The sequence below is a fragment of the Neolamprologus multifasciatus genome, chromosome 12 (genome assembly GCF_963576455.1).
Source record: "Neolamprologus multifasciatus chromosome 12, fNeoMul1.2, whole genome shotgun sequence".
Lineage (NCBI taxonomy): Eukaryota > Metazoa > Chordata > Actinopteri > Cichliformes > Cichlidae > Neolamprologus > Neolamprologus multifasciatus.
The window spans coordinates 6,912,662-6,928,827 of record NC_140450.1 but is presented as its reverse complement, the minus strand read 5'-3'; the positions used below and the strand labels follow the sequence as shown (position 1 = coordinate 6,928,827).

The following is a 16,166-nucleotide window of genomic DNA, read 5'->3' as shown; positions in this document are numbered from 1 at the left end:
GCGGCTATGTAAGGGGGTGTGTGTCGCAGCAGCAGATGACGTGGTCGTGACTTCGTTCGGTGGTTAATTAAGTGAACTCGCCTCACACAGAGGGCGGATTTATCGCACGTAACAACCATTTCCTTTCCAAAATGGGAAGAATTAATGAACCGCTTGTGGTGTAAATATCGCTTAAACAGTAACTGTAAATCCATTACGTTACTTTTTTGGTTTTAATGAAGGATTCCTCAAGGGATCGTCCCCGCGCGACTCGAGTTAATTAACGGATGGAAAATCCGGAACTTTTAAAGTCCTCGTGTTTTCTGTTTGTTAACCCTGTGATGGGAATTCCTTTCATCCCAAATTCATTGCTCTCTTGCTAATCAGGGTGTGGGTTGTGACCTGGGATAATACCCTGTGGAGACGTGATTTAGTTAAGCCGGAGCATAAATAACCGTATCTTGTAAACAAGTGATGCACCATCAGTTTAGGCGCTCAGTACTATAAATCACAATGTGTGCTACACACGAGTCATTTAGTTTAATCCTAGTAGGCAGTTCCGTACGTGCCGACTTATCAGTCAACAGTTCCTAATAAGTAACAATTTTAAGGCGACGCAAAGCAAATTAAAAGATGAAACGAGGACAGGGAATTAAAACCAGAAAGATGCTCATGCATCAGTGAAATATTGCAAAATGATGCACTGTGTCAGAGGGAGAAGTGTTAAATCATGATGTCGGCCCCCCCAAAAACGCACACTTGCCAACAGTAATGTGTAGACACTTTAATGGAATTTCTTTTGAAATCGCTCATCTCAGCTTTTATGTCAACTTTGCGTCGAAAGGTCGTGCAAAAGTCAGATGTTGGCCTCAAATGTGCCGCTACCCCCTCTGACCCTGTGCCACACCCTCCTCCTCTCCACAGAGCTCGATGAACAGAATGGCCATCCAGGCTCTGGAAAAGATGGAGACGAGAAAGTTCAAGGCCAAAGGCAAGGGACAGCGCGAGAGCAGCTGCGGAGCCTCTGATTCGCTGAGCAGCAGCTCCACCTCTGACTGTGCCATTTGTCTGGAGAAGTACATCGATGGTGAGGTAAGAAGAGTTTTTTACCTGGGGTAGCCTGAAATCTGGAAGGAATGAAGGAGATATTTCACTTCTCTGAAGCTTTACATAGGTTTTTTTTTTGGGCCGCCTTCGTGACAGACCATATTATCAATCAATCAAACTTTCTTTGCGTGTAGCACTCTTTAGGCAGTTTAATAATAATAATGGATTGGATTTATATAGCGCTTTTCAAGGCACCCAAAGAGCTTTACAATGCCACTATTCATTCACTCTCACATTCATACACTGGTGGAGGCAAGCTACAGTTGTAGCCACAGCTGCCCTGGGGCAGACTGACAGAAGCGAGGCTGCCATATCGCGCCATCGGCCCCTCTGGCCAACACCAGTAGGCGGTAGGGTAAAGTGTCTTGCCCAAGGACACAACGACCAGGACAGAGCCCGGGGATCGAACCAGCGACCTTCCGGTTACAGATGCGCTTCCCAACCCCCAGTGCCACGGTCGCCCCAATGTCTTTTAAAACTGAGAAATTGATAATAAAACTGAGCAAAATGTTATAAATCTGCACAAGTAAAAAGATGACCATGGATGAAAGGGAAGAAAATAAGGCAAAGCTGGATTAGGAAAGACTGTGTGAATGTTGTCTGCTTGTAACAAAGCAAAGCACTTTTATTTGATAACAGCCGACACGTTTTGTTTCTTTAAATCAGATTTTTTAAAATGAGAATATTTCAAACTATTAAAGCAAAATGCTTAATAACGCAGTCCAGACTAACAGTTCGAGTGACACTTTGCAAAACGCCGAAAAGTTCAACACAAACGCAGGACTAATGTAAAACATCTGCATTGAGATGGATGCTTTTAAACGCTTCAAGGTTCACGCAGGCATAAGTGAACCATATGGGAGTCAGAATGCTTAACTCCGGCCACGCTAAAGCGGTCATCCACCCGCCTCGTTTGTTTTCTTTTCATTGCATATTCTGTTGACATGAAACATAATGCAGTTTTTATGGACAATGGAATGGAAGTCCCCCCGATGTGCTCGGGGACCGCAGTCCTGCGATCTTTAGTGACGCGCTTTCCGCTACCTTTTTAGATGTTTAGCTCAGTCTTTCAGAGCACCTGGAGAGATAAGGGTACCCAGAGTGCACTGGATTGTGATTAGACTTCCTGTTTTCGCATTGTGGCCTTCTTTAATCCTTCAAGGAGTCATTGTCAAATTATGTATCCTAATCTTTGTCGATTTACAGTAAGAGCATTGCTCATCCTCGTTCAGCGACGACGGGGGGGACAAACCCCAGTGCCCAGAGGGGACGTAGTGGTGTGTGTGTGTGTGTGCGCGCGCGTGTTTGTGGTTATGTGTGTCTTCGGTAAGGAGGAGAAGAAAACAGAACAAAGCGTGGCGCCAGGATTGCACAGAGGAAGTGGCGATATAAAAGACTGAATGGCATCAAAGCTGTTTTTGAGCAGTGAACCAAGCAACAAAAGCTTTGGTGGAAAAGAGCCTAAAGATGAGTCATATTAAGCCACACAGTAAAGTATTTGTGGCAGTGAAAGAGTTGTCGCTGGAAAACCAGTGCTCCTGGTTTAATACTTTGGAATTCGTTGACTGGAAAATTATCATATTTAATGGTGTATGAGTAAACGCCTGCTTTGTTTGAAAACGTGGCTTCGTTGAGCATTAAAGTTTCATTTTACTGTGGTGTGAGTCTAGTTAAGTATTGTGTTTGTCCCATGATGTCAAGTTAGTGTTAAAAAAGTCAATTAGACTCACGATCAACCGATAACCGCTCAGTGTAGCTTTGCTGCCACCTTCTGGACACCAGGCTTCTCTTAAGTTCACATTAATTCACACTTTCTTAAACTTTTCTGCATATATAATACAACTGCAACTATGAAATAAATATAAAAGATGTTTTTAAAGGAGACCTGTTGGATACATGGGAAGTTTCAAATAATGTTATCAGAGTATGTGCAAGTTGTCTGTAGGCTATGTATGATGTCAGAGAGGATGGGTTTATCGCTAATATGGTTGCTATAAATACAACGCCCCCACCCACCTGCCGTTCAAATCTTTTGTTTGCAAGCAGCAGCCAATTAGATGATAGCTGTATTAAAGGAATCAGGGGAACGCTGGCTTAAAGGGTGGGTGAATGGAAATAAATGGCTTGTTTCCTGCATCACAGCCGAGTATAAGATAAAATGAGGAAATCCTTTTATACTGCAGTCACTCTTTTAGTAACCAAGGATGGACATATGGAGCTTGAAACCCCTGAAAGCTGATTCTGCTCATCAGAATGTTTTCTGTGTGTTTTCTGTCGGAGAAACGTTTCATCACTGTTCCATGTGACTTTCTTTCTTTGTGGAGACCGAAAACATTTCTCCCTTGGAAAGTACGAACATGAGCATCAAGACTCCTTTAATGCAATATATATATGAATGACTTATTGGTAAGAAGTTAATTGGCTTGAAAATGTTGAAAACGTCTTAACTGGGTTTAAGAAAAAACCCCAAAAACGAAATGACTTGTTTGGGTGTTTGATTTCTTTGATTTTATTTATTTTTTACATTAATCATTTGATTTTTTTTAACCACTGACATAAAGGAGATGTATTGAATGTTTTTTTTAAATATTTCTAGAGTGAATTATTTATCGGACAGTATTATGAGATTTAAAAAGATTTTATCAGCGTAATTAAAAATAAGAGCATGCATTTGATATATTTCATTGCTGTATTTGCTGCTGTTTGTGCTTTGACAGTGCATGAAGATTAACTGTTGATTTTTTTATTTTCTCCTGCAGGAGCTGCGGGTTATCCCTTGTGCCCACAGATTTCATAAGAAATGTGTCGACCCCTGGCTGCTCCAACATCACACCTGTCCCCACTGCAGACACAACATCATTGGTGAGTTGATGTTCAGCCTCCGGCTATGCTGAGGGTCCCTTTAAGAAATGTTTCTAAATGTCGTTGTATTTGTCATCACAGAGCAAAAGAAGGGAAATCCAGGACCAGCATGCATGGACCCCGGCAATCCAGTCCATGGCAGGCAACGAGTGGTCCTGCCAGTTCATTACCCGGGAAGGGTGCACCGTGCTGGTCAGGTGACAGCTTACCCAACTAGAACCAGCATGGACCCGCATGGCAACCCAATCACGGTGCTCACTGTGGACCAGCACCCAGATCCCCAAGGTCTGTACCCACCCCAATCGACGTCGGCCTTTCTCCGGAGCTACCACCCCACTCTCCTGGAGCATTCAATCAACCCTCACCACTGCGGATTAGAGCACCGTGGACCCCCTGCTTACCCTTCACAGCCTCATCATGTTACGTTTAAAAGACCCAAAATCCACAATCGCAACTTCTCCCGGGCAGCCTGTTTTTCGCAGTATGAAACCATGTACCAGCACTACTACTTTCAGGGGCTGACTTTCCCTCAGCCTCCTGATGGTGGCCAAGGATCTGCTGTGCCAGGGCAGCTTGGTGGAGGAGGGGTCCACAAGAGCCACCACAGCAGAGCTTTTCAGCAAGGGCTGTTGTACCCCACGGTGGTACACATGGCACCTGCCTCTTCTTCAAGGATAGGTGATAATGGCAGCACTTCTGGCCTTAGCTGCTATCACGGGCACCGCTCGGTGTGCAGCGGCTACCTCGCTGACTGTCCTGGCAGCGATAGCAGCAGCAGCAGCTCTGGCCAGTGCCATTGTTCCTCCAGTGACTCCATGTTGGACTGTACTGAAGTCAGCAACCAGGGGGTCTACGGTAGCTGCTCTACTTTCCGCAGCTCACTGAGCAGCGACTACGATCCTTACGTTTACCGGAGCAAGAGTCCGTGTCGGGGCTCCGGGGGGGAAGCGGGAGCTACGGCTTGCAACACAGTTTCAGCTGAGGACTCATCTTCCCCTGCACCCTTGGGACATGACTGCCTCCAGCTCCCAGCTGGAGCTTCGGGATATAACACGGGGGACCATCTCTCCAACTGCAGTTTGGAGCCCAACTATAGCAGTCGCTCGTCACTGGAACCCAGGGAGAACAGCAACAATAGTACTACCTCAGCCGGGGCTTCAGAGGCTGCCGGAGGTGACAGGGGACAGGGGGCACAAGAGGAGTCGGGGGAGCTCGGGGCCGCAGCCTGTAGCTGCTGTTTTGAGGTGCTTCCGCCCAATGTTGAGTGCAAAGGGCAGGACTTGGACCAAGCAGGGCGTCTTGCCACCGAATGCTGTCACAGGGAAATGGACTTCCAGGGGTCAACCTCCAAGAACTACTTTGCCTCTGAGCAATTGTGCCCTTCCTCTGAGCAGGTGAGCTATGAAGGGCTGCCTTGCTGCTTCTACAAAGAGATGAAGGTCCACAGGGCCGCAGCAGGGCGTTATACTGAGGACTACGCTGTTAATGTGCAGTACGCACAAGCAGACTCGGAGGCCTGCTCAGGACAGGGCTGCTGCGAACTCAACCAGAGAATACCCATTATTCCTGAGGACACAGATTGTGAGTCGGGTACAGGGGCAGAGACCCAGAGCAGTTTATTACCAGTCAGTGTCACAGTGGAGACGGAGTTGCGGACAGGGGAGCAGCGCGAGCCCACGGACAGGTACTTCGCCTCAGGACAGTTTAGAGGTCACCCATACCTTCAAGAGGAGGAGACCAGGGCTTTGTTTCACCCTCAGCTCTCTGCAAGTCCCACTGTACTGGGAAGCAGTACTTCAACATATGAGGGAGGTTTGGGCATATGAACTTGAGTCCTGAAAGAATGGGACGATGTATGTGGTACCGTGTCAGTCAATCATTGAAACCCTCAGTTGCCTTGTTCTAGCCTTGCTCTCTGAGCACTGAATGTTATCATCTTAGATTGTGTGGATTTCTACTGAAATGGCCTGTCATATATATATATATATATATATATATATATATATATATATATATATATATATATATATATATATATATATATACAAACAATGTATTAAGTTCATTCCTGTGGCCACAAATGATACTACACACATGGATGGAGGTTGTTAACTGAAAATTCAATTGGGTTGGTATTGGCATCTATTTGAAGACTTCCTGCTGCCATGAAGGGTTTGCAATCTGGGCCCAGTTTTTAAAAAAATCTCAACTCAGTTTTGTGTTTTTGTGCCAGCTCTAGAAATCAGATTTTTTTTTTTACATATAAGTACACTATCCGCATCTACATGTACATTTTGCATATTTGTGCACATGACCACTGCCTTTAAAGCTTCATCCACCAAGTCAAGTAGATTTTATGGACTTAGCTACCAATACCAAAACAGAAAGACATGATTGTTTTATTTTAAACTGTTTTCAAGCAGGGAAATGGGTCTTTCTAGGTATTTGTGACCCATTCATTTCTCCATGGAGAAAAAAAAAAGAAGCTATGTATAACTACGGAAAATTGCATAGAAATGTGAATGCAAGGCTGACACTGGTCAATACACAGAATTTGTTTTATGCATCGCATTTCTGTCCAGTTGTGGCCTACCTGTATGAGAGATGCCAGAGCAACGTGGCAAGCCTTATGCTGGGCTGGGAAGCTATTTGTAGCAATATCTAGACACTGCACAGGTTTTCGTTAAACTTCAGACCAGAGCGAGTGTCTCGGGGTCAATAGATTCAAACATGGAGTGTAGCACTCTACTTAATGTTTGGAAGCCCTTAAAAGTGTATTTTTTGTCACTTACCCGATTTCCACAATGAAACATGCTCTGTTAAATATCTTTAAAGGTTCTAGCATGTATCAAAAGGCCAAAGGAAAGTAGCTGGAAAAGACTCGTCTTTTAAAAGGGTTCCTTATTTGTACTGTGACTTTTCTTTTTGAATGATGCAGTTATAAGTACCGCAGTGTATCCGTTTGAATCGTGCTGTGCATAATACATACTTGCGATATCATTGCTTGTCATTCATGCCTTTCTGTTTGTCCTGCAGACTGTTTTTAATACTGTTTCTATGAAATATACACATTCTCTACACAGAGGAAAACCTGAAATAACCCTATTTATAAGTTAACCCAGTGCTGTAATCAAGTGAGAATCTAATCTTGCCTTTTGCATAGAGATATGTACCTACTGCAAATATAACATTTTGGGGTACTTGAGTCACTATTTAAGTTTTTTTTTTGTTTTTGTTATTGTTTCTAGCACTTAAGATTAAAAAATGTGTACAAAAATTAATATTTTTTAAGAATATAATTATTTTCTGTCATTACTATTACAAATGTTTTAAAAAAAAAGAGGCTAGAAATCAATCTGTGTATATTTCTGTACCTGTATAGCAAACACATTTCATAAATGGAAATATGTTCTCTGAATATTTATTTACTAATATATTTATCTTTAAGCCATGTCTTATGTTCCGAGTGTATGAACGTTTGAGTTATTTGGTTGCTTTTTATTTTGAGGAAAATCACTAACATGAGACTTTGTATATACATGGTAATTGCACAAAAGACGATTAAATCTTCTCTGACCAAAAAACTGATTTTAAAACTTTAGTACCATACAGTTTTGTAATTAAAGTGTATAAAGATATGTAAAATATACAGTTTTATTCAAGTAACTAATGTTGTGGTGTCCTGCTTTTCATCGTGTGCACTCTATATGAATGATTTCTTGTTTTGTGCAAAAAGTCAGTGGTTTAAATTCTAAGAGCTTCATTATAAGGAGTAATTAATATGCCTTTTGCAGCTTTGGTAATAATCCATTCAGATATTATGATTAGCTTTTTTAGGTTTTATTCATCACCAAAACACATTACCAAAAAAAAATCATCTTGTCATTTGTACAAGTACACATACAGTGAGATCTATTAAGAGTTTTCGTAATAATTCCTCTGGATTTAATAAATGTTCTCTGACCTTCTGCAGTGAGCAGATGGAAGGCGCTCTGAAGCCTCAAGCTAGAAAACTCAAGTCTGAAAAATCTGTACAGTCATACTGCAGAGAAGCCTGAAACTGACTTTTTACTTCTTCGATATTTTACAGAAGGCATTCGGAGTGCATCTCACAGCTTGAAACCAGAGTGAAGAGCCACCACTCCACCTGTGAAATTGTAGTATTGCACACAATAGAAACCCGCATCTTCAATCATGGATTTGAACTCCTCCTGCAGAGGAAAAAGAACAAGGGGACCAATGACTAACAGTGAATCCACAAAGTGACAGACTTGCACACAGCAGTACAGCGTGAATACATAACAAGCTTCAACTGTTTCTTTTTCCAGAGTGGATGTTTAATACTGTGACTGTGCATATAGACTCAATCAGTTAATGTGCACTAAAGACACTGTAACCTCATTAAAATGCTGTCGATTTTTTCTTAGACTAAAAGAGGGTTTAGAAATGTGACAAACAGTGCCAGCGCAATCGAGTAATCAGATAAACAAATTCACGCCACTTATCATGAATCAAATCTCTCTCTTTCAGAATAAAATATGTGAATGAAAGATCTAAGAAGGGTACTTTAAATTGAGAACTGTAATCAGAGTAAGCGCAGCAATGACAGAAATAAGATGCAGACCATAAATCTGCCTTACCTGGCTGGGGAACTTGCGGATGCTCTCTACTAAATACTGATAAGACTTCCAGTCTCCAGCAATAACCTCTCCCAACACTGGGATTATCTGGAAACTGTACGCATCATAAAGCCTGAAAAAGGAAACAGGAATCTCTCAGAACTAGAACCCAGTGTTTGTCTCAAATAGCTCCCATAATTACACATTTCACTGAGCTCCTGGACAGTCTGAGGTGCAGCCTGACAGAACTGGATGCACCAAATCATGTCAGGTAAGCATGGGGCTACTCAATAGTATCAATTCCTCCAGGAACTGCCTCGATACTCTCGCCATATGAGACTGAGCTTTTTCGTCACCAGGGGGGAGCCAGGACCCACTGCAACAGTGTGAGGTCTGACACTGGTCCAATCCTGATACCTAATGGCTGTCAGGGTATCTATCATTGGAAGTAGTGCAAGGACTTGGTTTGAGTAGAGTCCATGCATGAGTGGCCTGGGAGATGAGGGCTACTCAGGTGTGTGGGCAGGGGTGATTGTGTGTGATTAACAAACCCCTCTGCTACTTGCTGTTACTTGACCAGATTTATTTCACAGATGTTTAATAAACTTTCCTTTACTCTTGATTTATATGATTTTCCAGAGTTCATTTGTGAATATCATGTATTTATACTTTTCAATAAACTAAAACCTCTAAATCAAATGCAATCACAGTTCTAGTGCCTCATTTAACTTTGTGTTGAAATCTGTTGAACTTTAAGTCAACAGTCTGCAAGTCAAAGTGATCAATGATCAGCTGATGATTCTCAACTTCTTTTTAAATATCCCAAAACTCCATTTCTACTTAAGTGCATGCATGCTATATTAAAGAGAACCAGAAGAGGGAAGCAAAAGCTCATTTAGTCTGTTACGTCTGCAGTTTCAGAAAAAGTCAACTGACTTGTAAGAAAGCAATATTCATCACATTATATAAACTTATAAAACCATAAGAGCTTCTCTTATAGAGAAAATGAACATTTCAGCAAGACTATTTTTTACAGTATTGATTTATATTACATATGCACTCAAGGCCATCATCTCCTCCTCACCTTGCTAACAGGGGATTTGTCACTTTGCTGAACTCTAAGCACATAAACCTGCCGCCAGGTTTCAGGACCCGCAGAGCCTCCTGCAGTGCCTGAAACAGCCAGTTATTAATTTAATGTCAAAGGACACAAAAAATGTTACTCTAAAAACACAGCTGCTGGATTCATCTCTTATTTAAACTGAGAATAAAATAGTAAAAAATAAAATTTAACTGGAAACAGAAAATAAAAAGACCTTTAAAAGTAACTTACCTGATCTATACGAGTAACGTTTCGAATGCCGAAGGCGATGGTGTATATATCGAACTGGTCGTCATCAAAGGGCAGTTCCTCCGCGTCGCCAACCACCCATGATAGACCTGATACAAAGTGACAAAGGAAAACGCAAACAAGCATGAATTCTGTGGGTTATTGGCAGTTTGCAATTCCTCGTGACAGTTTATGCCAATAGCTGCGCCATAATTACAGTGTATCTGTTCGGGTCACGCATGGCTGAACAGAAATCTCCCACACTTATAATTAAACTGTTTGCATCTCCTGTATCCTGTGTGCCGTTCCCACCGCCATGACTTGCAGAATGCTTCAAGCTGAATAGTGGCACAAATTTAATTGACATTTTGTTTTACTTGATCTAAAAGTGTTTACAGTCAAGTTGCAGTGTTTCCACCACTAAAGCTGGATGCTTATATCTGATATCAGTGAACGCAGGTTTTTTTCTTTAAACACATTTCCGTGCATACGTCTCCTCCGCTCTGGTGTCAGGTTGACATTGTTGTCAAGATTTCACAATCGAAGAACTTTTTTCCACTGACGGAAGCCAGGTATACACTGCAATTGTGGCTGTCCCACAAGAAACACGACCAACGTGAAGGAAAACGCAGTTGTACGTAACAGCGAGTTGCCTTTTGTAACAAACCAACCAACATAAAGTATGATGCAGAAGTTTGGTCTGTACGATGTGTTCAACTGTTCCGGCTCCAGAGAGGATGCAGGTGGGATAAATATCTCAGGAATCACCACCTTGCATCGGAACTTGCAATTAAACATGTATAATGATTGGATAGCGTTCTCAAACAACTCCTTTTTCCCATAATACAGTGTCACTGCTGGTGCTCTACCAGTTCTGCATGGTTTCTTTTGAGAACCAGACGATATTTCGACAGGTTTGAGAACTGATTATTATGTGGAGTTACAAGCAGAAGGTAGGGGAATTTCTGTGGGAAGGAAATCGTGAAGAGAATCTCTGAATCATTGATATTTTTTTTTGTTTTTGTTTTTTTAATTGTGACTTAGCCCAAAAGCCACTAACAACTCCAGGTTCAATTTTGGACCACAGCAGTGGTAAACATTTTGGCACTGGCATCAGTCTTTTTTTGGTGGAATTACATAGAATCTGTCCTGTATTGGGCTCCACAGATCCACAACAAAACTTTTGCTTAACTACCACAACGATCAACTCAATACTGGCATCACTGCGGAGAAGAACAAACCCAAACAGACATTTCTGATTCCAAGAAATGAGAAAATCTAATTGAGCTGTGGTAGCAAAAACTTCATCTGTATATGTGATCTACTATTTTAGCTATTACCAGGACCACATTTGAATGAATATTTGAGGAACTGCTGCTATGCATCGGACCCAATGAATCAGAAGGTATGACCTTTGGAAACTGTGCACCAAACCTCATTTCTACAAGAGCCATTTCTGAAATCTCACAGTCTGTAGGCATTTCAAGTATTATCTCCAGACTGATGACAATATGTCATAGACGTATTAGTGACACTTTTGCACATCTTAAATTAAAAAACAGTATTTTCCACATTAACCTTTTGATTCTGAATGGTTCGTTCTCCTTCTGTCAGACACAAAGCCAGCTTTCATCAATGAAAAGCTTTCGATTTCTCGGTTATAATGGATCTGAGGCTACGTGACACAGCATACATTGCCAGTTTCCTTCAGAACAACTCAGCCAAAGTGAGGCTAAGGCTCCTATTACTGATGAGATCTGTACATGCACAGAATCACAGGGACCGAGTATCCAGCTTGAAGACACTTGAAGCAGTTTTGCATTTAGAAGATTACCAGCAGTGATGCCCAAGCTCTCAGCCTTCTCCTTTCCCACTTTGAGCATCTCTTTGTTGATGTCACAGACAACAGCCGTTGACTCCCGGGGCCCGTCCGTCTCTATCGTGGAGTAGCTGTTGGAAATGTCCTGATATGACAGCGTCTGGCCGAAGCGTACCGCCCGCCTCTGTTGCCGCTCCCGCTGAGAGCGAACGTACTCCAGGAAACGGAAAGAAATGTCACCTGTAGATCATCACAGGGAATACAGATGTGTATTGGCAGTAGATGTTTCAGTTTGATGTTTCGCAGAAGCGCACACAAACGGTTTTACCTGTTCCACCCGCCACGTCCAGGAGACGAGCGCCAGGCTGCGGATGCATCGCATGCAGCAGCATGTCCTTCCACAGTCGATGAATCCCCAAACTCATGGCATCATTCATTATGTCATACTTCTGTGCCACATTCTCAAAAACTTTATATACTGAAAAGAAAAAAAAAAAAAAAAACAATAAGAAAGAGGTATAGAATAGGGGAAGGATTTATGGAGTAACCTATAATATTATCATAGCTACCCTGGACATCAAATATGACATGATACAGTGGTTTAGTGATACAATGCAAAATAGTCATCTTCCATATATGAAATATCAGTAATCTGTGCAAATGAAAGAAAAAAATATCCCCAAAAAGTTTATAAAGCAGAGCGTTAGTGTGCATGTGTGTCACAGTTATTCGTTTTAATGTTGCAGCTCAATGTGAGTGAGTTCCTCCTTCTTCACTTCAAGGTTTGCAGCAAGAGTCCTGACAAGGACTAGAAAGAGAGAGCATATTTCTCCTGTTTTGGCTTCCCTTCATTGGCTTCCTGTTAAATCCAGAATTGAGTTCAAAATCCTGCTCCTCACATACAAGGTCTTAAATAATCAGGCCCCATCTTATCTTAATGACCTTGTAGTACCATATCACCCTATTAGAGCACTTCGCTCTCGCTCTGCAGGCTTACTTGTTGTTCTATAGAGTATTTAAAAGTAGAATGGGAGGGAGAGCCTTCAGTTTTCAGGCCCCTCTTCTGTGGAACCAGCTTCCAGTTTGGATTAAGGAGACAGACACTATCTCTACTTTTAAGATTAGGCTTAAAACTTTCCTTTTTGCTAAAGCATATATTTAGGGCTGGACCAGGTGACCCTGAATCCTCCCTTAGTTATGCTGCAATAGATGTAGGCTGCTGGGGATTCCCATGATGCATTGAGTTTTTCCTTTCCAGTCACCTTTCTCACTCACTATGTGTTAACAGACCTCTCTGCATCGAATCATATCTCTTATTAATCTCTGTCTCTCTTCCACAGCATGTCTTTTATCCTGTCTTCCTTCTCTCACCCCAACCGGTCGCAGCAGATGGCCCCGCCCCTCCCTGAGCCTGGTTCTGCTGGAGGTTTCTTCCTGTTAAAAGGGAGTTTTTCCTTCCCACTGTCACCAAAGTGCTTGCTCATAGGGGGTCATATGATTGTTGAGTTTTTCTCTGTATCTACTGTACAATACAAAGCGCCTTGAGGCAACTTTTGTTGTGATTTGGTGCTATATAAATAAAATTGAATTGAATTGAAGGTCATTTTGTGTATTTTTTATTTTTACCCTCATTAATATGGCAAGCTAATGCACAAGGAGTCAGGAATTACTGACTGCTACAGAGTCATTATAGTTAGTTTTGTATTTTCTAATTAGATTTTTTCTTCATTGAACTTTTAGTTTTTAAATTCAGTTTAGTTTAGTTAGTTTTAGTTATTTTCCCAAGTGGATTTCCTTGTTTCGGGTCTAGTTTTTATTTAATTTTTTTTAAAATAAATGTTTAGTTTTAATTTAGTTGTTAGTGTTAGTTTTAGTCCTTTTAATTATTATTGTATTAAAGGCATGTATTAGAGGCAAGATTTAGGAAAATTAGTGCAGATATTACAATAAAAACTTATGACTAACTCATAGTGTGTCATAGTATTGTAGACATCTCAATAAACATGTCTTTTGGTGACTAGCAGGCCAAGTTACCAAACTAACAGACACTAAAACTAAGGACATTACCTCTACATTTTTTTAAAGTTTAGTTTGTTTTCACATCTAGTTTCAGTTTTTAGTTTAGTTCCAGTTGACTGTTATAAAATTGCTCTGCTAAGTCAGCCCAGGTCAAAAGTTTGGGAGACTTTTTGGAATTTTGGAGAGTTATAGAGGTAGGTGGGGTTGGGATGGTTTCACATGTGCAGACATGGGATGGTGAATATACTGGGTATAAGACGTTAAATATGGAGCACCCAGGCAGGAGGACAAGAGGAAGACCACAGGGAAACTTCATGAATGTTATGAAGGAGGAAATTTATATGGGCTGGTATGACAGGATGCTGTGGGATATTAAAGGTGTCACTATGAAAATAATCATAAATAAAGTTGACGGCATCGCACTTTAAACACTTAGAAGTTCACTGAATGTTGCCTCAGACATAAATGCTTAGCCGAATTGTCTAACAGTTCCTCACGACTCTAAAATGACCTCATATCGCGTGCTTCAAAGTCTGTACATGTCTAGAGAGGCAACGAACTATTAAATGGAGATATTTTTATGTGAAGACTGGCTCCACAGTCGCTCACCTCTTTTCGCCTTCTCTGCTTCCGGCACGGTCTCGAAACCAAAATGCGTACTTCTTTCTTCGGCTGATTCGCTGAAACATCGACAGGACGGCCGAGCAGAAACCCCGGCGGCTGTAACGGTGACGTTTCTGTGAGAAAGCCGGATCGCTTGACGGACAAGCAACCTCACGGACGCCGCCATGTTGCCTGACAGTTATGTCACGGGATGTCGTCATTCGTAGGCGACAATGTAGTCTTTTTTTCCTAAGTAGCAATATTACAAAAATCTAAATACATTATTATTATTATTATTATTATTATTATTATTATTATTATTATTAATAATAATAATAATAATAATAATAATAATAATAATAGTTTAATGCAGGTTTTGTGAAATTTTCATGAAAGTGTAACACAGGTGAAGGGAAACTTTTATGGTAGCTGGCCAGGCTACATTTTCTCTTTAGCTGTATTTTAGTGACCTGTGGGGTTCTCCGTGCAAATTGCTTTATTGTATAAATTGTATCAGCTAAACCTTTTTCATGGAAAGGATATTGCATCAGAGTGTGTCCTTGTAGTACAGTGTATTAAATATTTGATATTAGATATTTTTTTCTCCACGATATGTTGTTTTTGGTTACTTGCCTAAAAAAGGAAGTTATTACTCAAATAAGAATCATAACTGTAAGTGAAAATCAATGATACACTCACCGGCATAGACGTGGCATAGATTCAACAAGGTGCTACAAACATTCCTCGGAGATTTTGGTCCACGTGATACATGATACAGCAGCATCACAAAGTTGATGCAGATTTGTTTGTTGCGCAACTATGATGTAAATCTCCTTTCCCACTTTATCCCAAAAGTACTCATTGAGCAGCACTGGGATAAGATCTGGTGACTGTGGAGGGCATTTGAGTACAAATTAACTAATTGTAATGTTTAAGTACTAGTGTTGATCCGAGATTTATGATATGGCACATTATGCTGCTGGAAGCAGAAGACAAGTCCACTGTGGTCATAAAGGGATGGACATGGTCACCAACCATCAGTGTTGGGAAGGTTACTTTTAAAATGTATTCCATTACAGATTACAGAATACATGCCCCAAAATGTATTCTGTGAGGTATTCCGTTACGTTACTCGATGAGAGTAACGTATTCTGAATACTTTGGATTACTTAATATATGCTGTTCACAACTACGTGAATGTACTATTGCTGTGATTTATTACTGTTACTGACGGTCCGCGGCTCCGAACCGTAGTAAAGGGGCCTCTGGCTAATATGTCGGTTCCGTGTCGGGCTCATAGCCGAAAACTAGCTTTACTTTGTTGTCTGGGTCAACTTTGTTAGCCAGAGACAGAGAGGCGTTGAAAGGCTGCTCCAACGGAACTTATTGTTTCAGAGGAAAACACGAACACAGTCGAGTCATAGCTTACTTACAACTGGGCTCGTCAGGCACTCTTCTTGGCTGCAGTGGTTATTATTATATTTGCATGCTCCCAGCTCCCGTTTTTTGCTCGATGACAACTCGTACTTTTCCTTTTTCTCGCTCACAGACACATAACGGGTATGGCAGTCCATTCTCCCTGCAGCACAGACTACACTGCCTATGATGCTACATTCTTTAGAGCTATACCTGTAGCATTCTGCCTATTAGCTTAGCACAACAACAACAACAACAAAAAGGCCTCTCTCACCCAGGAAACGCGCAGAGAGAGCGTCACCCTGTAACCATGACAACCATAACGCTGCCACCTGTCAAACAAAACCCAAACAGTCCTGACCCGCCACAATATGAAAAAGGGAAGTACCGCCGTGTAATCCATTTATATCAA

The 16,166-nt window shown here is 41.5% G+C and overlaps 2 protein-coding genes across 4 annotated transcripts in view; one reads left to right on the top strand and one right to left on the bottom strand.

Moving 5' to 3' along the window:
* znrf3 (zinc and ring finger 3) overlaps positions 1 to 7,089 on the top strand; it is a 65,931-nt gene extending 58,842 nt beyond the window's left edge. For all 3 annotated transcript variants that reach the window (XM_085179728.1, XM_085179727.1, XM_085179729.1), the window contains exons 6-8: positions 904 to 1,071; positions 3,846 to 3,948; positions 4,030 to 7,089. In XM_085179728.1, coding sequence (XP_085035854.1) covers positions 904 to 1,071; positions 3,846 to 3,948; positions 4,030 to 5,774 — 2,016 coding nt within the window. In that variant the 3' untranslated portion in view covers positions 5,775 to 7,089. The remainder of the gene's footprint in view (positions 1 to 903; positions 1,072 to 3,845; positions 3,949 to 4,029) is intronic.
* Positions 6,170 to 14,553, bottom strand: coq5 (coenzyme Q5, methyltransferase). Its single transcript, XM_085179731.1, has 7 exons — positions 14,345 to 14,553; positions 12,045 to 12,194; positions 11,732 to 11,956; positions 9,901 to 10,007; positions 9,652 to 9,740; positions 8,589 to 8,700; positions 6,170 to 8,159 (listed from the first exon to the last, which is right to left on the bottom strand). The coding sequence occupies exons 1-7, from the start codon at positions 14,523 to 14,525 to the stop codon at positions 8,058 to 8,060; spliced, it is 966 nt and encodes a 321-aa protein (XP_085035857.1). The 5' UTR covers positions 14,526 to 14,553; the 3' UTR covers positions 6,170 to 8,057.
* Between the last annotated feature and the right edge of the window lie 1,613 nt (positions 14,554 to 16,166).

Bases quoted from the DNA above. Each gene is read 5' to 3' on its own strand.
- coq5 (XM_085179731.1), bottom strand. From the start codon at position 14,525: ATGGCGGCGTCCGTGAGGTTGCTTGTCCGTCAAGCGATCCGGCTTTCT. The intron at 12,195-14,344 runs GTGAGCGACTGT...TTTTCTTTTCAG, and splicing joins AGCAGAGAAGGCGAAAAGAG to TATATAAAGTTTTTGAGAAT. The intron at 10,008-11,731 runs GTAATCTTCTAA...ACTTTGTATCAG, and splicing joins GAGCTTGGGCATCACTGCTG to GTCTATCATGGGTGGTTGGC.